The 27,473-nt window shown below is 41.8% G+C and overlaps 1 protein-coding gene across 1 annotated transcript in view; it reads left to right on the top strand.

Moving 5' to 3' along the window:
* AHRR (aryl-hydrocarbon receptor repressor) overlaps positions 1-27,473 on the top strand; it is a 127,231-nt gene that overhangs the window by 84,516 nt on the left and 15,242 nt on the right. Inside the window, exons 4-9 of the mRNA XM_045003242.1 lie at positions 12,100-12,189; positions 12,889-13,018; positions 14,701-14,834; positions 21,901-22,100; positions 25,238-25,347; positions 26,842-26,980. Of these exons, the coding sequence (XP_044859177.1) occupies positions 12,100-12,189; positions 12,889-13,018; positions 14,701-14,834; positions 21,901-22,100; positions 25,238-25,347; positions 26,842-26,980 (803 nt within the window). The remainder of the gene's footprint in view (positions 1-12,099; positions 12,190-12,888; positions 13,019-14,700; positions 14,835-21,900; positions 22,101-25,237; positions 25,348-26,841; positions 26,981-27,473) is intronic.

The following is a 27,473-nucleotide window of genomic DNA, read 5'->3' as shown; positions in this document are numbered from 1 at the left end:
CTTTACAAATCCCTTCTGTTTTCCGACCATGGAAGGAGCACCATCTGTTGTCACACAAAATATTTTTCTGATGTCAACTTCTCGTTCTTCAAAATGGTTTACAAAACTTTCCAGTATATCTTCCCCCTTTGTTGTGCCATGCAGGGGTTTTAGGCAACAAAGTTCCTCTTGGATTTCATCAGAAGCACAATATCTTGCAATAACTGCCAAACGTGGAACATCGTTTATATCCACGCTCTCATCGACTGCAACACTAAACACTGCTGTGTCTTTCAATGCAGACGTCTGCTTTTCCTTAATGTTTTCTGCCATTTCACTTATGCATCTCTCAACTGTTCTGACAGAGATGGGCAGTTCTTTTATTCTAGATATGATTGTATCTTTATTTGGCAAATCATTGAACAAAATCTCTGAACTGCTGAGAAAAACTTCTTTTATATATTCCCCATCTGTAAACGGCTTTCCATTTTTTGCAATGCACTGTGCAATCTTGTAACTTCCTTCTGTAGCTTGATTTTTACTTACACTTAAGCTTTTAAAAACACTGGTTTGCTTCTCATAGGCTGCTACTGCCTTTTTGATTGATTCAGTCTTGTCTGCTTCATCAAGAAAGGTTTTCTCATGCTTCGTTTCAAAATGTCGTCGAACACTTGATGTGCGACAAACAACACTTTCATAACAGAAAGCACAAATAGCACGGTCCTTCTTTTCAATAAATCCAAATGCGTCTGTCCAAGCAGGCTGAAATGATTGGACATCTAGCTTCACGTTCTTAGGAACTGCCATTTTGTCAAATGTTCCGTTCAACTCTCAGTGGGGAAAAAAATGGTGATAGAAGGCAGGCACAAGGTCAAACCCAGTGTGGTCTGATATAAGCAATTTTAAGATGGGGGTGCTGAGCTGCACCCCCTCTTGCTTTGTGTGCAACCCTCACTCTCCCAGGCTGGGAACAGGGGGCCACAGTGGGGAGGCTGCAGAGCAGTGATCCAAGGCCAGGAGCAGAGCCCAGGGTGGCCTGCAGGGACTCCAGGCCAGAAAGCAGGCTGAGCAAGGCTGGAGATCCAGACCCCGTCTGGCAGGAGGTCAGCAACTGGAACCCCAGATCGGCAGCTGAGGTGAGTGGAGCTGGCGGATGGTAGGGCTGAGCAGGGCCGGAGGCCTGGACCCTGTCTGGAAGGGGGCCTGCGCAAGGTGAGTGGGGCTGCAGTGGGGGGGGACCCCAGCTGGCAAGGGACCAGCAGCCGGAACCCCAGAGCAGTGACTGAGTGGCTCAGCCCACCCCGCTCTGGGGTTTCAACCCTAGCTCCTGCCAGCTGGGGTCTCAGCCCCCTGCCAGCCTGGGGTTCCTTTACCCAGGCCAGCAGCTGGTGCTGAGTGGAGCTGCGGCAGTGGGGACCCCGGCTGGCAAGGGGCCAGCAGCGGGAACCCCAGAGCGGCGGCAGGCTGAGTGGCTCAGCCCGCCCCGCGTGCCATTAAAAATTGGTTGCTGACCCCTGTTCAAGACATTAATGAACTGCCTACTACAATGGGCAGAGGAGGCCTATTCTTATTGGATTTATCAGTGACATCTGACACTGTCTCATCAGCTGGATGATGATCAGCTGCATGTGAATGAATTGAACTGGTTCTAATTTTTTTGAAGTCAAGGGGCCTTTTGGCAGAGTAAAGACTCCAGGATTTGGTTCCTGGCACATGAAATTTATTATTAGAGGCATTATTGCATTACTCAAAAAATGACTGTGAATAATAGGATTTCTGCAATCTATTTTGAAGAGAAATGAATAAATATGTACTACAGCACAAGGAGACATTTCCAGGTGGTGTCTACTAATACAATCTGAATCAGAACTTAAATTAACATATGTTCAAATTTCATTCCAAGATGAATTGGGATGATATAGTAGAAAACATCCCATTGGTGCTGTTCTACACTTTGTATAAGGAAATAACACAGGAAACCTTTTTCCTGCTCAGTTTCCTGTAATTTTTTTAAAGTGTTAGTGTAATTCCATTTCCTCCTTTCAAACTTTGTGTAATCAGTACTTAATAAACTCTGATCTTGAAAAAAGTAGTTTAGTTTGAACTTTAGTCTGAGTGCAAGAAATTTGTCTTCCTGTTTTTTATTTAAATACAAACTTAAAATAAAAGAAGAATTAGGGGTTAAACACAAATGGAGGATTATTGGGTTAGGGTTGTTGTGGGGGAAGGCTTTTGGAACATCAGAAATCACTTAAGAGTTTGATGGAACCCTCATGGATAAGTTTACCATCTGTTGTGATCACGAATCACTTGTCAACTCCAACCAATGTTGACATCTCCTGACAATTCAGTCTTAAGAGAGCATACTCTCACTAGAACAAATCCTGCACTAAACTCACTACTTCACCTTTGTATTGTATTGTTTTCAAATGTGGTATGGTCATCAGAACATTTTCAAAATACTGTCTTTGTACAAAGTTTTCATAGACTATCTTTGTGGTTTTTAAGTTAATGCCACTTTTAAAAATTCTCCCAGTATTAATTCTTTTGTCTTCAATTGCCTTTGATTGTGAACTGTACACTTCCTCTACAGACGACATAATCTGATCTGGCTTCAGTCAGTTGGGATGATTTATGGAGAATATAGCTATAAAGGACACCTATAGATTGGGGTCAGGAGAGACTCACTATCTTCTGTTGCACACATACATTTACTTTCTGCGCCTGTTCAGCACTGCTTGTCATTTCCAATTAGTGGCAGGCAGAATACAAGAGATCTTTTCAGTGTTTCTGCTCCCTTCCGTTGTCTTCGTAAGTAGGAATATGATAGGAATATGTCCATCTTTAAAAGGACACAGTCCACTGGAAATCTAGTAAATTTTAAATATAGATAGATAGATAGATAGATAGATAGATAGATAGATAGATAGATAGATTAAAAGTAATGTGAATGTATTGAGTCTTCACCAGAGCTTGGAAGGAAACTGTTTTCCCATTCCAGGAATAATTTTGAAAAATTTTCCTGTTCCATACCAGGATGAAAATTCAAAATCTCAAAAAACGTCATGAACCAACAATCTAAAAATAATTCAGTTTGGGTCAATCAAAATGTTTCATTCCAATTTTAACCTTTTCAAATTAATTTTTATTATACTTAGTGTCAAATTCTAAATGAAAAAATCATTTCAAACTGAAAAAACAGAACTTTTCATATTGAAAATGTAGAAAAGAGACATTTTGACAATTTTGAAACTATTTTTCCAACAGTTTTTGAAATGAGAAAACTAATAGAAATCAATCCTTTCCTGTTTCGGTTTTGACAAATCTGCCTTGTCTGAAGAAAAATGTCTTATAAAAAAAAATTCCAACCAGCTCTAGTCTCTCCCCAGCCCTCAGTGTTGCACATGGGATCAGAGTTGGTGTCTTAGTGTCCAAACACACCCCCTTCTTGGAATTTGACTCTATTAGTAATCTCAAAAGAATAATACAACAGACTACATTTTCTCTGGGAATTGTGCTGTCTGTAGGACTTCTCTTCAGCACCTCCATTGTCCTACTTCCCTCTCTGTGGATAGTCACTCCTGTCTCCTTTAAGTCTAGGGTGAAATTAAGAAACTGTACTTGCTGGAATGAGTCAACAGAATTTCACCAGCTTTATGCAGTCACCTTGGTACCCAACCAGTTTCAAATACTACAGCTGCAAGTTTGTCATTTTCCAACCACATTATCCTATTGTTTTTTTAAATATTTCTCTCCCCTGCTGCTGTGTGATAGACCCACACAACCAACAGGGGAAAACCAATAAGCTAACTGATTATTAAAAGGGAAATAATTACATTGGATAGACAAAAAACATTGTCAAATACACATGAGGAAGAAAGAAATAGTAGCGATTTTTCTATCATTTCTTTCAGTTAGACCAGTGGTTCCCAAACTTTAACAACCCACGAACCCCTTTCAGTAAACTGTCAAGTTTCATGAACCCCCTTCTAAAAATGAATATTTCCAGGGATTTTCTCACTTACCTCAACATAAATTATAAAAGCAATGATCTTGGAAATATAAAATTTGTTTTCATGACATGCTTATTACACACTCTTTATTAATTATTATTTATCATTACCGTATTTTTATTACATAATGAAAATGGCAACTCTTACAAGATCTCACTTTTGTAGCTTATATCACTTTTGATTAAGCCTGTTATAAGACAAGGCTTCTATCAGAGGTGCCAGTAGAAAAAAAGGGTGTGGGAGCAAAGCCCCCATGCACCCTAGGGCCTAGGGGGGCACCACTGGAAAAATGGGGGTCCCGCGGGTGCCGCGGAAAAAAAAGGGGAGAGACCCATGGAGGGGTGTGCCGATGCGGGGGCGGCACATGACCCTCGTCGCTCCCCCATACTGGCGCCTCTGACTCCGATGTTTTATCAAGGAGTATCAGATGTGAAAAAGCATGAAGGTATTTAAGAAGCCAACTCAAAGAGTTTCTCCTACACAAGCATTCAGGTCTTGAGCAGTCCAGGCAAACAATGCACGTTACAACAAAGCTTAAACTTGTTCTTCATAATAATTTAAAAACAACTCTAGCAGCCTATTTAATTTTAAAAACAGCAAAAAATATCCACCTCCCTTTCCATTTCTTATAAGGGAGTCTTGAAGTTTAAATCTCCTCAGTGTGAGCAACCCCTAATGATGCAGGGCAGTGTTTACTCTCTCAAGTAGCCCCTTTGAAGTAACTTTGTAAATACAATACATGTACACAAACCTTTTCAGTGCTATGAATTATCCTACTACTTTGGCAAAGGGTATGCTATATACAGTGGTGTATCTCTTTGGATAGTCTTTTTGTGTTTCAGCTTGATATCAGAGTTCTAAGGACTTGATTTTTTTGGCTTGTAAAGAGCATCTTAATTAAGGATTATAAAATGAATTTTATGCAGGGTAACTGTGAATTTTTAAGAACACTAGTGGAAGGGAACAGACGGATCCATTATGGTACAAATTTAAAAAGGCTGACTGCATCTTCCCAGTAGTGTTCTTAAGTAGACATCATTATGAAAGTTAGGGATGATTGTACCACTTACAGAAGCCTATTATTCAGCTCATCAAAGAATAACTCCACCCCATATGTGATGCAAAGACTATCAACAGACTGCTAAATGAAACAGCTCTAGATACACTAAAAGCCAACTGACTCTGGAAATTTAGTACCCATGTTGCGTGACTTGAAAATCTGTTCTGAGCAAGGCACGGCTCCAGGCCTTGACTGTTGTACTTTAGTAACCATAGCAGTGTGGTCTCTGGAGAACACAATGCTAGTGAATTTTCCTTTATTTCAAAGAAGAGTAATAAGAGAAATGTGGCTTGGAACTGATCTTTTTTTCTTATTTTTACTATGCCGTGACCTTGACCAAAATATCTTTGAAGTATTTGCTGGCTGATTCTCTGTTATGGGACCAGAAAAAACATCAGGATATATAAAGGATCTTGCCAAAGGAAGTCCTATCTTCCTCAAAATATTTGTCTTCATTCCCAGGGAGAACCTTTTTATTAGTAATGTTTCTAAAACCTCATAATGGAAGAGGATGATAACTTTAATCTCAGAGCTACTACGGGCACCAAAGTAACAGTGAACTTGCTTTGAACTGACATATTAATTGTTTTTTGTTTAAGTAGCAGGTGCAGCTTTTCGTGAGTACATAATTGGATGTACTTGTTTTTAAAAAGAACACAGTCCACAGTTTGATGCCAAGCCCTTTTTTCCATTTGAAAAAAAGTGATTTCATTTTTCATGTACAATGTAAGAAACATGAGTTTCTTAAACAAACAAAACCAAACACAAACAAACAAGTGTTTGCAGTACATAGTTAAGTCTGTCTCACATGTTTCAAGTTTTAGCCTGGATTAGACATTCCATCTGCCATTGAATCCATATGGTTTACCAAATGGCATTTTACAATCATTTATTTTTACAGCTTAGTCAATAAAGTTGCGTTTAGTTGTCACTGCTCAAATGTCTACTATGAAACCTTTTGAAAAAGTAAATATACTCAATGTTTGGAAATTGTTTTGGCAGGCAATTGAACTATTATTGCTAAAACACTATTTATTACTATGTAGTAGGCACAGTTTGGACAAAGAATTGCAGAATGAAGGTCTTTTAACATTTCTCTATTCTCTAAAATCTAAGAGCCAGTCTGTGGCCCTTCCTACACTTCCACACACTCCTGTAAGGTGCCCCCTTACTCCCCGATGCCAACTATCTATACCTTGGGTAGCTGCACGGGGGCTGTGCAATTTCCATAGGGCTGCTATATTCCCTTCCCCACACATGCAGGTAGGAGTGGGCAAGATTGGGCAGGGAATGGGCAGAGGTCCAATATTCCAGCCTGTGTTGGGGATACACACTGAGCCAGATATAGGGCTGGTGCCGAGTATGTCACTGTGATGGGTTCGATCACAGAAATCCCCTTGGGACTGTCACTTGATGTGCTGAGACTACCTTTGAGCCCGTTTTCTCTGCCAATTTGGGACTTCAGAACCCTGCCTTGTTGAGCCAGACATGCCAGTCTCCTCCAACATATACTCAGGTCTGAACCATGTGCCCCAAAGCTGCAGACTTAACTGAAAACAGCTTAAGAAGTGCTCCTGACTCCAGCACCCAGACACCCAGTTACCAATGGGACCCAAACCCCAAATGAATCCGTTTTACTCTGTATAAAGCTTATACGGGGTTAACTCATAAATTGTCCACCCTCTATAACACTGATAGAGAGATATGCACAGCCATTTGTTCCCCCAGGTATTAATTACTTACTCTGGGTTAATTACGGTAATAGCAAAAGTGATTTTATTAAGTATAAAAAGTAGGATTTAAGTGGTTCCAAGTAGTAACAGACAAAACAAAGTAAGTTACCAAGCAAAATAAAACAAAACAAGCAAGTCTAAGCCTAATACATTAAGAAACTGATTGCAGATAAAATCTCACCCTCAGAGATGTTCCAATAAGCTTCTTTCACAGACTGGACTCCTTCCTAGTCTGGGCCCAATCCTTTCCCCTGGTACAGTTCTTGTTAGCTCCAGCTCAGGTGGTAACTAGGGGATTTCTCATGACTGCAACCTCCTTTGTTCTGTTCCACCCCCTTATATAGCTTTGGCACAAGGCGGGAATCTTTTGTCTCTCTGGGTTCCCACCCCTCCTTCTAAATAGAAAAGCACCAGGTTTAAGATGGATTCCAGTACCAGGTGACAGGGTCACATGTCCTGTGAGACCCCAAGCCTTCATTCTTCTTGGTCTGACTCACAGGAAGCTTTGCAAGTAAACAGAGACATTTACAACCAATTGTTCTAGTTGATGGGAGCCATCAAGATTCCAAACCACCATTAATAGCCCACACTTTGCATAATTACAATAGGACCTCAGAGTTATATTTCATATTTCTAGTTTCAGATACGAGAATGATACATTTATACAAATAGGATGACCACACTTGGTAGATTATAAGCTTTGTAATGATACCTTACAAGAGACCTTTTGCATAAAGCATATTCCAGTTACATTATATTTACACTTATAAACATATTTCCATAAACATATGGAGTGCAACGTCACAGTCACCCCCTGTGGAGCCAGGAGGTAATGAAAGCAGATTCCTGGTCTGTTTCTGGGGTAGCACAACAATGCACTGCCCCGTACATCTGTACTGAGCCCTTTCTGCTGTGGAAAATATGTCTCCTCATTAAGTAGTGTTTTAAGATAACATTTTTAAAAAACAGTCAAATACCTGGACTTTAGTTTTGAAGTTTTGCTCCATATTCAGCTGTTTTTTTAGTTAGTGTGGATTGTGCTGCAGGTTTCCCAGCTAATGTACGATTTTTGTAACATGGGTCTTGAGTTAATCACAAATAACTTTGCTAAGGTGGAATTAGGGTTGCAGCTGCACAACAGTGCCTTCCATTCCCTGTACTCTTCCAGAACATGGAGCTTCAAAACCTCAGGCTTAAATGTTGGGAAAGCAGGAGATTCTTAGTTAAGGTCTCCCCACAGAAAGCAGAGAAGAAAGTAGGTGTTACAAGAAACAAAAAACAGGGGCAACTCTCCACACATCTCCTGCGCTTCCCTGCTCTGTTCCATCTCTACCCAAATACACATATCCTTGAACTCTACACCTGAATCTCCCCCCACTACATCAACCTCCCTCCCCATGAACACCTCCTCCAACCCCCCATCTCTCTTTCTCTCACATCCTCCAAACCCCGTCTGTCTCTCTCTCTCACACACACACCCCTACTCACCCCTCTTCCCTCCCACACTTCTCTAACCTCTCCCTACGCATACATACGTTCACTTAGTCATTCCAGTTCTTTGAATGATTAACAGTAGCTTTTCCATGTTTCACAGCTGTGGAGTGAGTTGAAAATTAAAAGCAGACTTCAGTCTCTTGTGGAATATGGTGCAGGGCCTCGATGTGGCAATATATTGGGTGTAGAACATCCCTTAATAATTTGAGTAGCAATTTCTTGATCCATAAGAACAGTGTTTGACAAAATTCCTACAAGGTAAGCCCACTACCATCTAGAAGGGCTGAATACCCGCATCTTACATGGAAGCCAACAGAAATGGGAATTAAGGACGCTCGGTACCTTGCAGTATCAGGCCCTATGTTTCAGAATGATTCTAGCTCTCGTATATGCTTTCCCAGATGTGGGCTGGCAAATTACCCTGTTTTTCTTGAGGCAGTTGGCAAGGTCAGCATTTCTAGCTATCTCAGCTAATGAATAGTTGATGACTGGGAAGTTCTTTGCCGTGTGCACATTATGAGTATAGTCACCTGCATAAAGGGGCTCACATAAATGCTCCATTTACCTTTCTGGAGGTTTTTAGTCTGGAGGTTGTAGTTAAAGAGCCTACCAGATGTTTAAAATTTAATAAAATTTCTGACATCACATCACTGGTGGTTTCATTGCTGCAAAGATGAATCCAAAGAGACAAGATGCCAAAAATCCTTTCTTGTCTCCATCTGATATTGTAAATGGATATGACAGAATACCATCCACAGAGATACTCTCAGCATAGTGAAAGGCACACATGGGAGGAAGTAAGATTCATGGGGCATCTAGACTAGAGCCTTGTTTGCAGAAGAAAATAGCACCATTTCCACAATTGAATTGCTGGAAGAATAGCCATGGAGATACTAGTGATCAGCAGCAGTTTAGCTAGCCAGAGGTAATGCCTGTTCTGAGCAGGGATTAACTCCAGTTGGCTAAACTGATGCTGGCCACAGTTTGTCCTTGTCTGCTTTACAGCTAACTCCTGGCCAGCACCAGTTCAGCTAAATCAATTGCTGAAACAGTGCTATTTTCTAATGGAGACAAGGCCCTAAAGCAGTGGTCCCCAAACTTTTCAGAGTTGCGATCCCCCTTACCCTTGTCTCCTCATTCTGGAGGAGAGGTGAGGCCATGGCTCCCGGGGTGGGTGGGTGGGAATGCGGACAGGAGTAAGGGGCCTCAGGTGGGGGTGGTTCTGCGGCTGAGAACAGAGCTGCGGCCAGGGGTGAGGCTGGGGGCGAGCCTGGGGGCAAAGCTGGAACCGGGCTGCAGTGGGGGCCGGGAGCCACACCGAGGCTGGGGGGAGAGCCAGAGCAGAGCTGGGGGTGGGGCTGGGTGGCACCCCCTCCCCACCCCGCATGAGGGCTGGCCTTAGCCTGCCACGTCCCCCAGAATGTTCCTCCACACCCCCTTAGGGAGGTGTGCCCCACAGTTTGGGGATCTCTACCCTAAAGTCTTTCTGCTGGACCTCTCTCTAGCCATCCATTTCACACATCATGGGTTCTTTAAGGCATAGTTCACCCTGAGGTGAGTAGCCACACAGGTCCAAATTTCTCAAAGGTGCTCAGCACCTACCATTAGGGACAAATGTTCTGAGGAGCTCAGCATGTTGGTGCTGAGCTCTTTTGAAATTCTGGCCATAAATGTCACAAAGGGAACTGCTGGGTGCTGAGCACTCTTAAAAATCTCACCCGTATGGGAACTGAGCTCTTGAAAATGTGGCCCCACAATGAATGAGAATTAATATATCTGTCCACTGTAATGTTCATGTTTTTAATAAAAACACAGTTTGAGGGAAGAGGGAAGTAGCAGTATCATATATATGCAACTTTAATCTCAAACAATCCCAATGCTTTTTACCAATTGATATATACACCATATGCAGGAATTAGTTAATCCAGCTCTGAAATACAGACCCTCTGTGGTGAAAAAGTGTCCTGGGGGTCCTGGGGTAGGGAAAGGTAGGCAAAATTAGACAAATCTAGATTAGGTATGACCAGAGTTAATATTTGTGTGATGTACTTCATTTATATCCATTCTTATTTTTATACTTGTCTTGTTGCTTACGTTACCTGGCATAATATTAGTCTATATATATTGTCTTCTTTACTGTGTATTGGTTTATGATATCAGTGCATTAAGTTCTATTGCTTAGTCCTCTTACTTTAAATATTCCTTATTTTATTTATATAATTATGCCAACATAGTATTTTGTTAAAGTTTTTGAAAAATTGGTTACACTTTAGAATACGACTGCAGTTATATAGTAGTTGTACTACAGTTAAAGTGTTACCCACAATAGTTAATTTTTATAGTTAATAGTTAATTAACTGGTTAGTTAATTTTCTGGTTTGTATTAGGTACATGTATCAAAAATATATATTCAGAAAAGTTAGTGTAATATAGTAAGTTTGAAATTAAATGGGTGACAAGTAATTTGTTCGTGTCATTAACCTTCCAGTTATATGAATTAGTAGTAATCCCAAGTATCATAAAGGTCAACCACATTGTTATTACATTTTAATTAGCCTCTGTATTAAGTGTAACCAAAAAAGGTAAGTTTAAAAAAAGGAGCGAGAACACGTTCTAGGTCATTATCCACTATGTCATTCTGAGAAGGAGAATGCTCTTGCTGAAAAATTATGGTAACTACCACAGTGTATGGGGGAGGGGAAAATTAAAATGATAATTTTACATTGTGATAGGCAGGGGAAGCAAATTTAGTATCAGACTTTGTATTAAGGGCTTAGGACTGAAATAATTAACATCCCACTATTACTAACCAGAGGTTACATATTTCTGGAAATACAGATGTAATGTTCAAAACTTCTGAGCTATTTAAATGCCTAATTATATCTGAAACTATTATAGCCTCATGTTGATATGCAGGAATTTAATTCTGGGTTATGAAAATTGATCCCCATATATCAAGATGAGAAGATACACTCATGTGTTATTTTTCTTTAGCATTTGATAAATATTTGATTAGCCCGTCATTGTATAGGCACAGAGTCTGCTCCTCTTGCACTGAGCAGCAACTTTACATCAGAGTCCAGGGCCGCCCAGACGGGGGGGCAAGTGGGGCAATTTGCCCCGGGCCCCGCAGGGGCCCCCACGAGAGTTTTTCGGGGCCCCTGGAGCGGGGTCCTTCACTCGCTCCGGGGCCTCTGGAAAACTCCCGCGGGTCCCAGGCCCCCGGAGCTTCTTCCACTCCGGGTCTTCGGTGGTGGGGGGTCCTTCCGCCGAACCCCCACCGCCGAATTACCGCCGAAGTGGGACCCACCGCCGAAGTGCCGAGTCTTTGGCGGTAATTCGGCGACAGGGGGCCCCCGCCGCAGGTCTTCGGGGCACTTCGGTGGCGGGTCCCGGAGCGGAAGGACCCCCCGCCGCCGAATTACCACCAAAGCGGGGGGGCCCCCGCCGCCAAATACCCCAGGCCCCCTGAATCCTCTGGGCGGCCCTGTCAGAGTCCTATAGATATCAATGGAACTACTCACTGTAAAGACAGAAGAAACTAGTCCATATGATGTAGCAGACAAATCAGTGGGGTACAGATGCTGCCTGTTAACCTCATGGTCATAGGACTCTATTTTAGTAAAGCTAAATAAAATTAATAAATGTCTGTTCTAAGCAATACTTTAGTTTCCATCTTTCTGCTATGTGGTTATTCCATAATTGAACACTAGGGAAGAAAAGCTTAGAAAATATGTTAATAAACATCATACCAATTTTACTTCTTGTGTTTTGTCTTTTGTTGACTTTTTTATTCTTTGTTTTATCTCCCTTCTCTCAGTCACTGAATGGCTTTGCCTTGGTGGTGAGTTCAGATGGAATGATATTTTATGCATCATCAACTATTGTGGACTATCTAGGCTTTCATCAGGTAAATACATATTAAAAGTATTTAGAATGCTTAATGTTGTACAATTTGTAATGGCTTCCTTGCTGTCATTTCTTTTGATATGCTCTCTAAAATCATGTACAGTACACTGTTTTGACATGTGCCTTTACAGTTCACTAGATATAAAGTATAAATGGAATAAAGGTATATTTATGAATCGGTTCCAGACTAGGATATTGTACTGTAGTTTTCCTATTTTTATTTTTTTATTTTTTTTAGAATTCAGGTGAATGTGTATTCTATGTAACATCCCAGGAGACATTTTTTTGAGCTATTCTGTTATTGTGAATCATTGGTAAACAAAGACATGAACTGTTACAAATATAGAATATATCCCTAATGCTCATCATTGTAATTTATCCCTTCAATTTAACATTCAGAACAAGCATTTTTGTAATAAATGCAAAAATTACCTTAATGCAACATTGATGGATATTTTGCACATGCACAAAAGTTATGAAATTAAGAATTAAGGGTAAAAAGATCCTCACTACATTATTGCAGTTTAAAATAAAAAGTAAACATGTGAAACTCAGGAAATGCAAAAAAAATGTTCCTCAAGCAATCTTAGCTCTGACCCGATATCCCCACCAACCATCCACCTAATGGGGATATAGAGATAATGACAGCCCCTAGCCAATGAACTTACAGCCTAAACATTGTTTATTGTAATTATTTCAGACTGATGTAATGCACCAAAATATATATGATTACATTCATGTGGATGATCGCCAAGAATTCTGTAGACAACTGCACTGGGCCATGAATCCTCCACAATTAGTGTCTGGACAACAATTGCAGACAGAAACAGGTGGGTTTGCGTAATATTCATTAGAGATATAGGAATAGTCATAGTGAATCCAGATCAGCCGTCCATCTAGTCCAGCAACCTGACTCTGATAGTGACTTGTGCCATATTCCTCAAAGCAAGGTGCAGAAACCCTCAGAGTGGACAATTATAACATGATGAGCCCATGGGGGATGTTTCTTCCTAACTCTTGGCAGTTAGGAAATGGTTTATGCCTTGAAGCTATAGAGCTTCTCATCATCCATATGAACAGTTAATCCTACAAAGCTCTTGTCTTTAAATAACATATCAATATTTCTCTCAGTCACAAAAATACAGTATGCAGAAGGTTTCTGAACGCTGTTACTACAGCAGTATCACTTTGTGCTGTCATCCCATTTGCTTTCTTACACAAAGCTACTTGGATAAAAGACCTCTAAAGAACCAGCAGGTGCTGCAGTCCATTTTCCTTAATTCGATACTGTCCCAGCATGGTGTTAGAGCACCCTCTGCTGTTTAGAGGTGCTCTCTATCAGATGAGGCATAAAACAGAAATCATGACTACTTCTAGTCATTAAAGTTCCCTTTCTCTAAGAATACAAGAGGGATGTGAACTCGAGCAACTGAGCCATGATCCTTCTCTGGTGACTACATTCTGCCACTTTAAATTCCCCCTGCAGTTTTATCTGGATAAATTATTATTCATTCCTATGCAAAATTTCTGTGTAGTGTTGTTGTGCAGTTTAGGGCTGCTGAATAATTACCACATTTCACATCACAGGTGTCTGCATTGTAGACCTATGGCAAAATGTGTATACATCACTGAAGGCTAATGGAGCATTAATAGGTTTTTCAGATGGATAAGAAGAAACTTGCAAGCAGCACCGTGAAGCAGGAGTCCATGGCTGGCTTTTAAACTCAGAGAATTTATGCAGGATTTGTAACTTCAAAAGCAGTCTCCATGAGGCTTATGGTTTCCACAGGAGCTCTTGCAGTCTTTGGAGAACTTTGTAAAATGTGGTCCTTTCTTTATAGAAGAAATTATACCTCTCAATGGAACAAAATGCACTAGGCATTTTACAAACTGTAAAAACAGTGTGCAGATATTAATTAAATTTGAACAACATTGTTTGGAAATTAGCAGTGATGAATACTTTGAAATTTTGTTCTAGATATGTACAGTAAAGAATTTCACTAAGTCTCAGAGTTCACACTTCTAGAGAAGTACTCGTGTTTCTTTTGATAAATGCATACTGCAAAAACTATGCACTGATGCCCATAACTAGTGCATGCTTTACGAAAGAACTCAGGAGGCACGAGCTGACCTTTGGGTGACTGGTGCCTGTTAGCAGTGCCAATTAGCATTTTCTCCTAATGGTCTTCCTTTTTTTGTCTCTTTTCTTTGAAAAGTCTACCAAACCAAAAGGAAAAACCTCTTCTATGTTAATGTAAGATTAATTTTGCTGAGTGAAAAATCACAAAAAGTCACAAAATATGAAAGTTTATGTTCCCCCAGGCAAATTAACTTAAGCTTATTGCACAGCTATTGTTTTGCGATATACTCCTAGCAGATATTAATATTCATGATTGAATATTCACTACAAAATATTCTTTTTAGCAATTTCTTTAACTATGTGTTCAAATATGTACACTGAATTTTCATTCTGAGTTCATATAATCTGACATGTTACCCACATTGTTTGTAGGAGAAGAATACATTCTCAGTAAGTTGTTTAAGGCACAAGAGTGTGACAGCATACCAACAGATTATTCTTCCTTTTTAACTCGTTGTTTCATCTGTCGAGTCCGCTGCCTGTTGGACAGTACTTCTGGTTTCCTTGTAAGTATAATTTTGTGAAACAAGCTGTGGCTGAGTAGCACAAATTTCAATGACCTCTTAAAGATATTTGAACATGATTGTATGAATTGCATGCACTGATATGGAAATATAATTTTTGGATGGCTTCTATTTTTGACAGTTTTTTTAATTAGTTGAATGTTTTTACTTATGATTTTGCATCATTGGAACTGTCCCAAATGACGATCTTTATTAGTAAATGCACAGGTAGCACTGCTGTGGTTAAGGAACTATCAGTACTAATGTTACAACTCCTATTTTAGGACACTGTAAACACTCAGTTATAAAGTATGAAATTTTTGTCATTGTTCCAGTATGCAGCTGACTAGAACTTTATATAAGAAAAGAACACAAGTAAGTATTGGGCATCCTTAAGATACTTGATCTGTAATTCTTTAGGAAACCCATAGTATATTTCCATACATACTACTACTTGAATATTTTTCTATATTTATATTCAGTTTAAAAGTCCTGACCTCACATGTCTTCTCTTCCTCCATCCCACAAATATAAATAACATGACCAATGTCTCCACCTAGCAAAAATTAAAGAGGCAAAAAGTGACCATTCTGCTCAGTCTTTTTGTACACCAGCCTAGAAGCCTCCATTTTTCCCTTTCATCTCCCAAACAAAGGGGAAATTAAGATGAAAGATGAGGATTAAAATGATCAGCTAAGAAGAACTCTGTAGAGAAAAGGCTGTGGTCCAAGATTTCCCTGAGCACTGGGCTCAAAGTTTCAGGCAAGGTGGACAGAATAACCCTGTTTGAAGCACCCCCTTCCCCCCTTGGTCTGAACCATAACAGGAAAATCCCTCCCAGGAAAGGCATCACAAAAATTGATGGGATTTGGGGGTTCCACAGCAATTTCTCCTTTCCCTACAACAAACTCACCCTCACCAGAACCTTCATTTTCCTACCATTGACTGACACTTTTTCTGTCACTCGTCTATCAGTTTGTAAAGGGTGTCTGTGAAACTTCTCCTGCTCTCACCATTCCCTCCATTTACAGGCAAACACTCTCTTTCTCCTCTAAGTCTTCCTCCTGGGTTACAGCACCCCTCACAGCAAATGATATTTTTTCATGGCAATCTGAATCTTCAGTTGTGCTCCCTAGTGTTGACTCACGAGATTCCTATCTGGTTTACTTGAAACAGGCCCTGCATTCTCTTCTCTGCTTTCTGTTCTACATCCTCAGAGCACGTTGTTCCCTCCAGATACTCCCTTCCTGACCCAGAAGGCTCTTCGCTCACCTTCTTCAGCTCCTCCCTTCATTCCACACACACTTGTATCTATTCTCTAAAGCAGGGCCGGCTTTAGCCAGTGTGGGATCCGATTCGTGGGGCGTGTACTCTCCGGGCGGCGCTTCGGATTTCCGCGCTCTGGCGATGGTAGCAGGGCCGCGGGGTTGCGGGGCTCCGGCCGCGGGAGCGGGGCGCCGCACTTGCCACTCTCGGGCCGGGGGACCGGGGCCGGGGGGTTGCGGGGCTCCGGCCAAAGGAGTGGGGATGCGGGACTCCGGCTGGGGGAGCGGGGTTGCGGGGCTCCGGACGGGAGAGCGGGGCCGCAGGGTTGTGGGGCTCCGGCCGGGGTAGCGGGGCCACGGGACTTGCCATGCTGTGACCGAAGGAGCGGGACCGTGGGGTTGCGGGGCTCTGGCCGGGGGAGCGGGGTTGCGGGGCTCCGGCAGGGGGAGCAGGGCCAAAAGGCAAAAGCTGACATTAACATTGTTTCAGTCTGTGTGTTACTTGACATCGTGTATTCATTGTCACCATAGAAGGGAAGGGCTCTGCATAGACGGAAATTTGCCTGGGCATCAGTAGAAAACGTTAAGTAAAATTTGCTTTAAAAATTAAACCTGGCGCTTTGTCATCTTGTGTCATCATTTTTATTTCTTAGCTTTCAGCTATTTAAGTGAACTCTAAAACTTTCATACTGACTGTTTACTATCTGACGTATCTCTCTAATCTCCTTCATAACCATGGTTGACTTTTTTCCATTTTAATACTATCCCATAATATCAGAGACAGTGAGAAAAGTAGCAAATAAAGGTACATGACTATCTTTCTATCTCTATAGAGAATGATAGATATACATGCATCTGTCTCACATAGAGAGATGTGATGTATTCCCTGCAGCCAGGGGGCCCATTCGAACAGTTTCGATGGGCCCCCGGCAGGGATGACTAAAAAAAAAAAAACACATGTAAAAAAACATGTGGGTCTCGTACTCACTGGATAGTGCTCCGAGTCTTCGGCAGCACTTCGGCGACGGGTCCTTCACTCACTCCAGGTCCTCAGCGACACTGAAGGACCCGCCGCCGAAGACCCAGAGCAAGCAAAGGACCCGCCACCGAAGTGCCTCCGAAGACCCAGAGCGCCGCCAGGTGAGTAAAAATTTAAAAAGCGCCTCTAGCCAGGGAAGGGATTCTCACTGGGCCCGGGGCCCTCTTAGGCATGGGGCCCGATTCAGGGGAATTGGTGGAATAGGCCTAAAGCTGTCCCTGCTCTAAAGTTACCTATGGCTTTGCTTCTGGAGAGAAGGACTGCCAAACACAAGGGATTTCCCTGCTCAGGACAGTGAACCAGAGCAGAGTTTGAGTCCCCATCTTATTATGAGACCTGTAATTCCCAGCACCTTCTCCCCAATAGGGAGCAAATGTTTGTCTTTAACCCGGTGGTGCTCAGTGCTAATGCACAAAAGTATGTTTTAACTCATTAGATAGACAGGCTCTTTGCTAATTATAAGGTGAATGTTTCCATATAACCTTCCCCACCAAATGCACCTTCCCTGTAGAAACCTCTTCTGTAGGTTCCTTACATAAGATAATCAGACACTCAGCTTTTTTAGGCAAGAGCAATGTGACTCCGTTTATCACAGTGCTTGACCCACGTGGTCTCTGATCTAGAATCAGCTGAGAAGAAGTGAATAAAGTCTAAGGGCCTGAGGGTTGACATTGAAGGAGAAGGAGAAGGAGACCTTCTCTCTTTATGCACTATCCTGGTGGCTTATGAAGTAAGCTCTAGGCTTCCTATGATGGGTTTAATCCTCCCTACACCAAGCTCTAAAAACTCAGCTCTAAAACACAATCGAGAATATACACAGTTGTGAGGACTGGTAGAGTTTTCATGATGTCATTTTAGGTTTATGTGTCTGTTGACAGAGGCATCATTTCATTTGTTGTAGACTAAACAAAGAACTTTGGCGGGGGTGGGACATTTATTAATACATACACAAGGTAAAGAAAGAAAAAACAGGTGATAATATTTAAAATTCAAAGGATCAACTTTTAGATTGTATAGTCTTTGGGGCAGAGACTGTCCTCTATTATACATTTTGTACAGTGCCTGACACAATGGGGTCAACCTGACTGTGGCCTTGAGATGGTACCAGAATATAAATGTTAAACAACGATAATAATAATAATAAATATTCTCCTGCTCTCATTTTGTATAGAGTCTTTTAAAGGGAAAACCCATATTTGAAAGTCTCAAATAACTTTGTTGAAGAGAAGAGAGAATCAGTTGTAGGTGATAACTTCCAGAGTCTGTTATTAAAGTCCAATCCTGTTTCTTCTTAAGGTAAAACAAGACACACAAAAAGACAGGGAGAGAAAAATAGCAAGAGAGAGGAAAATACAGATTCTGTCTTGGATGCTTGTGGTTCCCTTGCTGCAAGGCCACAGGCATAGTACAGGAACTCCTCACTTAAAGTTGTCCCGGTTAACGTTGTTTCGATGTTAAGTTGCTGATGAATTAGGGAACATGCTCGTTTAAAGTCATGAAATGCTCCATTCTAACGTCGTTTGGCAGCCACCTGTTTTGTCCACTGCTTGCAGGAAGAGCAGCCCATTGCAGCTAGCTGGTGGGTAGTTGGAACCAGGGTGATCCAGCAGCCCCCTATCAGCTCCCCCATCAGCTCCCCACTCCTCTAAATTCCCTGTGCAGCAGCTGTCCCTCCTCCCACTGCCATGTGCTGCTCCTGCCCTCTGCCTTGGAGCTGCTCCCAGAGACTCCTGCTTGGTGTACGGGGGGAAAAGGGGGCTAATGTCAGGGTGTCTCCCCCTGCTCCTGCACCCCGCTTACCCCATCTTCCATAGAGCAGGGGGGACACATGATGGAGGGAGGGAGCTTCTAGGCAGTAGCTGCCGTCTCAGTTCTCAGCAAGCTGATTTAATTAACAAGGCAGTGTACTTAAGCCTGGGGTCAGCTACTTAAAGGGGAAATGCGCATTTTTTCTCTCACACACAGGGTGTGTGTCTCAGGGCCGCCCAGAGGGGCAGGCAAGTTGGGCAATTTGCCCCAGGCCCTGCAGGGGCCCCCACGAGAGTTTTTTGGGGCCCCTGGAGTGGGGTCCTTCACTCACTCCGGGTCTTTGGCAGCAATTCAGCGGCGGGGGGTCCTTCCGCTCCGGGACCCGCCGCCGAAGTGCCCCGAAGACCCGCAGTGGGGGGTCCTTCCACCCCGAGACCTGCCGCCGAAGTGCTGGGGTCCCCCGCCACCGAAGACCCCAGGCCCCCTGAATCCTCTGGGTGGCCCTGGTGTGTCTCTGAATGCCCTCCCTCCTTTCCTGCTTCCTTGTAGAGTGTTGTGAGAGTTAACCCTTCAGGGCTCAATCAATTGCTAGTTCATTTAGCAGTAAGCCATTCCTTGGAAAATATCCCACCCTCTGACTCCTCCACCTCAACCAAGCTTCACAATCATCATTACTGTGTACCAGTATTAAATTGTTTCTTTAAAACTTATACTCTGTATGTGTGTAGATAGATAGATAGATAGATAGATAGATAGATAGATAGATAGATAGATAGATAGATAGTCTTTTGTCTGGTGAAAAAAAATTTCCCTGGAACCTAACCCCCTCATTTACATTAATTCTTATGGGGAAATTGGATTTGCTTAACATTGTTTCACTTAAAGTTGCATTTTTCAGGAACATAACTACAATGTTAAGTGAGGAGTTCCTGTATATGACCCAGTTAGCTACTTCTGGGTCCAGACATTACTCCCGTAGCTCTGGAAAACATTTGGCTGGAGTGCTTGTATTTTCCTCTGGGATCAGGCTGCTTGTAACAGCTGTTAGCTGTGAGCAACTTGGCAGGCTAAGCATTGCAAGGTTAGATTTGTCCTGTTGGCTGAGCTCTTACAGTCAGAAGATAAAAAGAGAGATAGATAAGTGGGAGAGGTGAGGGGGTGAAAATTGATGCAACAGGAAAGGGATAATACTAAGAAAGCTCAGGTTCCCATCTCAGGACTTTCTCATGCACCTTGGAGGCAATCATGTCATGTGCTCCCTCCTGGCTGTGTTGGTTGCACTGTCAAGCCATTAGCAGTAGTTGGCAGAGCAGTGAGGTGAATGCCTCCCTGAACCTTTGCGCTGCTCTCTGACCATGTCAGCTGAGGGAAAGGGGTGGAACTGCAGTATGTGCCAGTCTGGTGAAGAAGCCCTGAGATACAGTGGTCTGTCCCTCAAGGCTCTTTCGTCTCAAGTCTCAGCAGCAGTGTTGATCTTTGCTTAGCACCCTGCTCTAAGACAGAACTGTGCAGAAGGAGCTAGTCCCAGACTGAAACTCCCAACCTCCCCCCATCGCTGACATCCGATTGTGGATACAGTGGAGGGTCAAGGTCTTCAGACAGGGACTGAAGGTTCCCTTCCTGCCCCATACAAAGTATCCTGACATTTTGAGCTTACTTCCCAGCTATGCCTTCCCTCCCATCTGCGTCTCAGCATGGCTCCTCTGCATTTTGCCCCAGCCATGTACTTCCCAGAGAATACACACTGTCAAGGTTCCTCCCCTACTCTGAACTTTAGGGTACAGATGTGGGGACCTGCATGGACACTTCTAAGCTTAATTACTAGCTTAGATCTGGTAACACTGCCACCATCTGGAAATTTCTTTGTCTGGATCACTTTCTGTCCCCCCAAAACCTTCCCCTCCCTGGGCAGCCTTGAGAGGCTTTTTCACCAAGTTCCTGGTGAACACCGATCCAACCCCTTGGATCTTAACATAAGGAGAATTTAACCATCCCCCTTCCCTTCCCCCACCAATTCCTGGTGAGTCCAGATCCAATCCTCTTGGATCTTAACACAAGGAAAAAATCAATCAGCTTCTTAAAAAGAAAGCTTTTAATTAAAGAAAGAAAGGTAAAAATTATCTCTGTAAAATCAGGATGGAAAATACTTTACAGGGTAATCAGATTCATATAGCCCAGAGGAATCCCCTCTAGCCTTAGGTTCAAAGTTACAGCAAACAGAGGTAAAATCCTCTCAGCAAAAAGGAACATTTACAAGTTGAGAAAACAAAAATAAGACTAACATGCCTTCCCTGGCTATTACTTACAAGTTTGAAACATGGGAGACTGATTCAGAAAGATTTGGAGAGCCTGGATTGATGTCTGGTCCCTCTTAGTCCCAAGAGCGAACAACCCCCAAACAAAGAGCACAAACAAAAGACTTCCCTCCAACAAGATTTGAAAGTATCTTGTCCCCTTATTGGTCCTCTGGTCAGGTGTCAGCCAGGTTTACTGAGCTTCTTAACCCTTTACAGGTAAAAGAGACATTAACCCTTAACTATCTGTTTATGACACACACAATTATTTCACAAGGGCATGGGGGAGAGAGGAAGGAAACTCAGGAATCTTCATCCTGAAGAGATCAGAGCATGGGGAAAAAACCCAGTTCCAGCTGCAGACTGAGGCATACAGGAAACTGTTACTTTTGCCATCATAAGCTGCTAGACTTGGCTAATGGAACATGATACAGAACTTCTACTCCAGCAACAGGAGAGGGAAAGGCTAGTTAAAAAGTCTCCATTCTAATCAGTATTATCTCTTCTTTCCATGTTTCAGAAGTTGTTTTGGACAGCCAAACATTAAACATAATAAAGATAATGAAATACATACTAAGGGTTTATCTGCATGTGTTAGAACTGATAGAACATGAATATGTTCAATATTATTTGAACATTATGGTCTATAGATCATATTACCATTTAAGTGTTTTATACATTGAATGCTTATGATAATTTAATTCTGTTTCTTTACATAACAGACAATGCAGTTTCAAGGTAAACTGAAGTTTCTCTTTGGACAAAAGAAGAAGTCCTCTTCAGGAACAATATTACCACCTCAGCTGTCCTTATTCTGCATAGTGGCACCACTTCTGCTCCCTTCTATGACAGAGCTGAAGATGAAAAGTCTGCTTGTGAAAGCAAAACACAAAGCTGATGATGCATCCACAATGGATACAAAGTATTTTCAAATTAACCTTTTAGTATTTATCATTACTTACTGGGGATATATATTTATTAAACATGTAAAAAGCACAGCTTATTCTAAATATCCCTCTGTTTAAAAGCTCTCAGTCTTAATAACGATGTCTAGCTTCTTTCAATATTTTTGTTCTTTCTTTGCTATTACTCAAAATATATCAACATAATAAATAGCTGTGTTGGATGTAAAAGTGGCAAATAAAAATACATCCATTCATTTGGAGGGAGTTCTCAACTTGCCAAAGTGTATAGCATGGCTACAGTTTAAAGAATGACCCCATGGGCAAACCTCAGTAGCAAACTAAGGAAAGAGAAACATTTGGACATTAAATGTGTCTGTATGTGCATCTGGATGCATGTGAGGGAAAGGCAGACATGATCTACACTGTAAAATGGTGCCATACTTGTGTATGAACACACTTGTCAACAATTGTGCTAGCTGACCTGGGGCGGAACATGATCCAGCAGTCAGTGTAGCCCAGGACACAGTATGTCCGGTGTTTGCTCCTTGGTAAATTTCCTGCCTCTTTTGTGATAAAATCTCAGATTTAATGTTTAGATTAAAACAATGAGGAGTCCAGTGGCACCTTAAAGACTAACAGATTTATTTGGGCATAAACTTTCCACTTCTTCAGATGCATGGAGTGAAAATTACAGATACAGCCATAAATAGATATTGGCACATGAAGAGAAGGGAGTTACCTTACAAAAGTGTTTAGATTGTGCTCTGTAACTTGCTCTGAATAGTACCATATACCATGAGTAGTTCCACTGACGATAGACGACTTGTGCAATATGGTACTGTTGTTCAGCGTGTGCATGACTATCAGAATCTGGCTCTTAGCGTTGTTTTTGTTTGTGCTGTATGTGTACTATATACCCATATGTTATATTTCTGGCAAGTTAACCACTTGATGTCATTTTGACAAGAAAGTAGAATTGTTGAAAAGTTGAGGCTATAATGGTATATGAAATAGTTGATCTCTAGGTCAACAGTTGGAATATAGCCCAGGTCAGTGGTGATCAGAAGTCACTACCTCTTACCAGCTTTTCAGTGAACTATGTGAAATGAGTTGGTGATCTCAGGCCAGTTCCCATTAGAGATTTGTTTATAGCACAAGGATTATTGGCAGTTTCAGCAAAGGCAAGGATGTAATAGGTATGCAGAATGAACTATCCTTTCACCTCTAGGGTCCTTCCAGTCCCAGGTTGAGGCACATTGGCATGGCAGTGTTAGGGCGCTTACACAGCCAATGTCCATGTCCTACCTTTTCTGTTAATAAAAAAAGAACGATAGGGTATGTCTTCATGCACAGTTAACCTGGGAGATTGGGACCTAGGTTAGCCTGGCCTGGGTCTGAGCAACCCTACTGCAAAGCACTACTCATTATTCTTCTTGCACTCATGTTGTGTGTTTGGGACATAGTCCATGGTTCTTTGTGATGTGTTTCTCAAATGCAGCCACTGTGGCTGCACGTGGGCACTAGGAGCTTTTCTTGTGGCCACAGCCTCCTAGGTGGTGATTGGGTTGAGGGGGGAAGCAGCGGCCCCTCCCCTGTGGCCACCAGCAGTGATTGGGCCCTACCCCGCTCTGGAGACACAAAAGCTGGAGGAACAGACAACCAGTGTGAGTTCCCCACCTTCCTGGGACTGGTGCATCAGGCTTCAGCCCTGGGGTGGTGGGTGGCAGGTTCCAGCCATGGGGCTTCAGGCTCCATCCCCAGGCCTTGTCCCCTGCACGTAGGGTTTCAGGCTCCGTTCCCTGGCTGTGCGGTGGCAGGCTCTGGCCCCAAGATTACCACACACCCATTACTCCGACCCTTGCTGCCTTGCCCAGTGTCCCATTGCCCCTGGGTCCCACTGCCTCCATCCCCACCTCAGGTTTAATTTGTCTCTGGGCTTTCTGGGGCTGAGTAAGTCTGCTGTGAAAAGTAATATTTGTATGTTTGTTAATATCACTTTTCACAGCAGACTTAGTAGCTACCAAGTCTTAAAGCAACCAAAAAAGCAAAAGAAACAAGAAGAAAAAAGACAAGAATGTTCAAAGCACCTTCTTTGTGTTTCTATTATATTTAGGTCCCGTAAAGAATAGAGACAACTGTACATAATTTTTATTATAGAGTCTGCAAAAAAATTCTACATAAAAATAATGATTTGGACATGTGTATGTACATATTTATATGTTTTTCCTAAAGTTAATTAAGTATTTTAGGAAAAATTGTCAGAGAGGCCACCAGCAACAATTGGTGGACGCACTCTGAGGCCACCTAAAAATTTGTTTGAGAACCCCATCTAGGATTCTTTCCCAGTCAATTGTGTCAACTTTGGGAGAACTCACCTGTCCTTCAGGGAGAATTGTGGGAAGGCACTGGAGGACTATCAGCACTCAAGTGACTTTTACCTGTGTCTTCATTGCAAAGTGGGCAGGTTTCCCATCAAGGTAAAGCAGAACCTGGGCTCTAACCTGTACCCCCAGCCAAGTAAATTAGGCTTAACACATCTCCAAACCTATGTTAAAAGTTTTTCTGTGTGGATGGGGGAGCGGGTTGGCTAAAACCCAGGTAACAGCCCAAGTTAACTGTGCAGTGAAGACATCACCTTAGAATCCAGTGAAGTCAGTTTGGCATGATTCACAAGCTCCAAAATGCATTTAAAAATAAAGACTGTGACTAATTATAAATCTAAACTATGTGATGATTCTTGCTACATGTTGAAGCCCATTTGCTAGCATTTATCTTTAATGCTAACACTCAGATGCCTAGGTTGTATAAGAATCTAATGGAATAGAATTTAATGAAAACATTACTATTTATTTCAATCCAATCTAAATGTCGTTATTCCAGGAAATAAGTACTGAGCAGAATAATAATAAATTTAATAATAATTTAATTTTAATCATTTTTCTTTACAGTATTCCAGTCCCACACTGGATTGGACATTCATATGATCCAGCAATTACTGGCAAACATTTAACTTTAATTATCACACATTCAAACCATAACTACTTAGTACATGTTTGCTAGTTTGAAAGTCGTGTCTTACACAGTTGTGTGTGTTTGCTCTTAGCTGTATTGTCATTCACTGACCAAATATTTTCACATTGTCTGTCCTCTGCAGTTCAAAAGCTATTTCAGGTCTATGTGAAACAGAATTACAAGGAAGAACCACTTACCATGAAGGTACAGCTTTCACTAATGTGTTACAAAATGCTGAAAACCAGATCAAAGGTATCAGGTTGTAATAATTCTGCATTACTGACAGTTTAGGGAGACAATCTTCCTGCCCCCACCCCATTTAAGTTTTCCATATTTTAGTCCCAATTTCCTATTTTTCTGTTGTCTGCTATTGTGATGTAGATTAATCAAATATGAGATAGTATTGACACCATAGTCTAGCCATTCTCTAGCTGCCTAGAAATACAATGTTACCAGTTCTCGCAATTTTATCACAAGGCTTGTGATATTAAATGTGTTTTCTTAAAGCTCCAGCCCCCAGATTCATGTGATTACATTACAGGTATAGTAGGCTATAGCTCTCTAGTGCTTCCTGGGAAAAGGGTGGGCATTGCTGCTGCCTCAGCTGCTGAGGCACAGCCCTCCATTTGTGCTAGCTGAGGTGTCAGCCCCCCTTGTGTGGGGAAGGTTAAAGTAGTCCAAACAAAAAGGCCTTTGGGAAGCTGAAGAGAAAGGTATCAGTCCTTCTCCTTTTTGAGGAGAGCTGGTCGGCCAAGAAACTCTCAAGTAGTTTCCCTATCAGTAACCCCTTCTTCCAGAGCCTGGACAGCTCTGGGATGCAGTCTTGCTCCTTCAAAGTGCCACACAGGCTGCACTGAGCAGAGAGTCTCCCTTTTAAGGCTCCACCCCTCTCCAGGCTTGACATTCCTTACAGGTGGCCGGGTTGAGGCTGATTGTGCCCGGAGGAGCTCTTTAACCCTCTCCTGAGTGGGGTTGAGATCTGCCCCACCGCAACGTGAAAAGTCTTAGCATTCATTAAAAACAATGGGGGGTTTCTCATGGTTGAAGCAAAAATCTTGAAAACATGATGTTAGTGTACCCTAACGCCGCAAAACCAGACAGCAAATAAAAAGCAATGAAAATGTATTGGTTTTTTTATGGGTTTTGTTTTTGATTGTCTGTTTTTTTGGTAATCTGACTCATGATTTCTGAATGCTTGGGACTTACACTACTGTGAGAATCTATGATCTGCTGTAGCTGTCTTTTACAAATTGGCAGGGTGTTTAATATAAAATGTAAGAATTTAGTAATCCTCTTTGCTGACTTTTGATAGTTATTTCTCCTCAAGCCTTCCCTTCTCCCTCTTCCCTATACAGATAACTCTATTAACTTCTTTTTTGTACAGGCTTGAAACTTTGAAGTCATGCTTGCTTTAATACAAGTTCTCTATCACAGCCACTTTCACTGTCTAGTTTCTCTTGAATCTTTTATTATTAGACAGGCAAAATCTGTACTGAACTGACGATACTGCAAAATCTCACTGATTACAGTTTAAGTGTTTGCAAATTGAATATGTAATCTTTTTTCCCAGTGTGCATTCTTGCCTGTAATTTGCCTAGTTAATCTTAACCATAACACATTTTGACTTGCACTTTTCTGTATAACAGATACCAAGCATATTTGTGAGTGTCCAGTAGTTTATTAGGTTATATAAAACTAATATTAAAATTGTTTGCACTAGAATATATTTTCTTTTAATTTTTATAGCAAACAATGGAGAAAATGGCATTTCTCTATTCAAAGTACTAACAAATGAAGATCACTGGGTCTGGGTACAAGCTAATACTCAAGTTCTGTACAGGACTGGCTGTTCAGAATACGTCATTGCCTCACAGCAAGCACTAAAGTAAGTATATTTACATTTTCCTGTAGTTCTGAAAGTTAAAGACACTATTCACCAAAAATAGGACTTTTGTGTCTTAGAAGCACAAGTCCCACTGAAAGTCGATGAGCCTTGTGCTCCTAAATCACATAGGTAGGATTTTCAAGAGTGCCTAATTTCATTAGAGATGTCACTTTGCCAGAATAATTTCTGTGGGAAGCACTCAAGTACTATTGTAACAGGCACTAGTGCAAAACTCTAAGATGGATGACTACTGACTTCACAAGCCCTTTGAGTGGGCCTTACTCAACACAATATTTGTATTCTTCAAAGAGGCAGTTCCTAGAGGTGCACAGATCCTATCTCCAGAGTAGGTTGAATTATATGGCAGCAAGAAGAGCCTCTCATGGAAGCCAAAATAAAACCCTAAACAAATTATCCCTACAGTAGACTAATAGACAGCTGATGGAGAGGAAAATTCATGGAAATATACTTTCTACCAGTTGACTTTCACAAC

The sequence above is a fragment of the Mauremys mutica genome, chromosome 2, assembly GCF_020497125.1.
Source record: "Mauremys mutica isolate MM-2020 ecotype Southern chromosome 2, ASM2049712v1, whole genome shotgun sequence".
Classification (NCBI taxonomy): domain Eukaryota; kingdom Metazoa; phylum Chordata; order Testudines; family Geoemydidae; genus Mauremys; species Mauremys mutica.
Note: the sequence above shows the minus strand (reverse complement) of the source record. Positions and strands in the feature narration are given on the sequence as shown.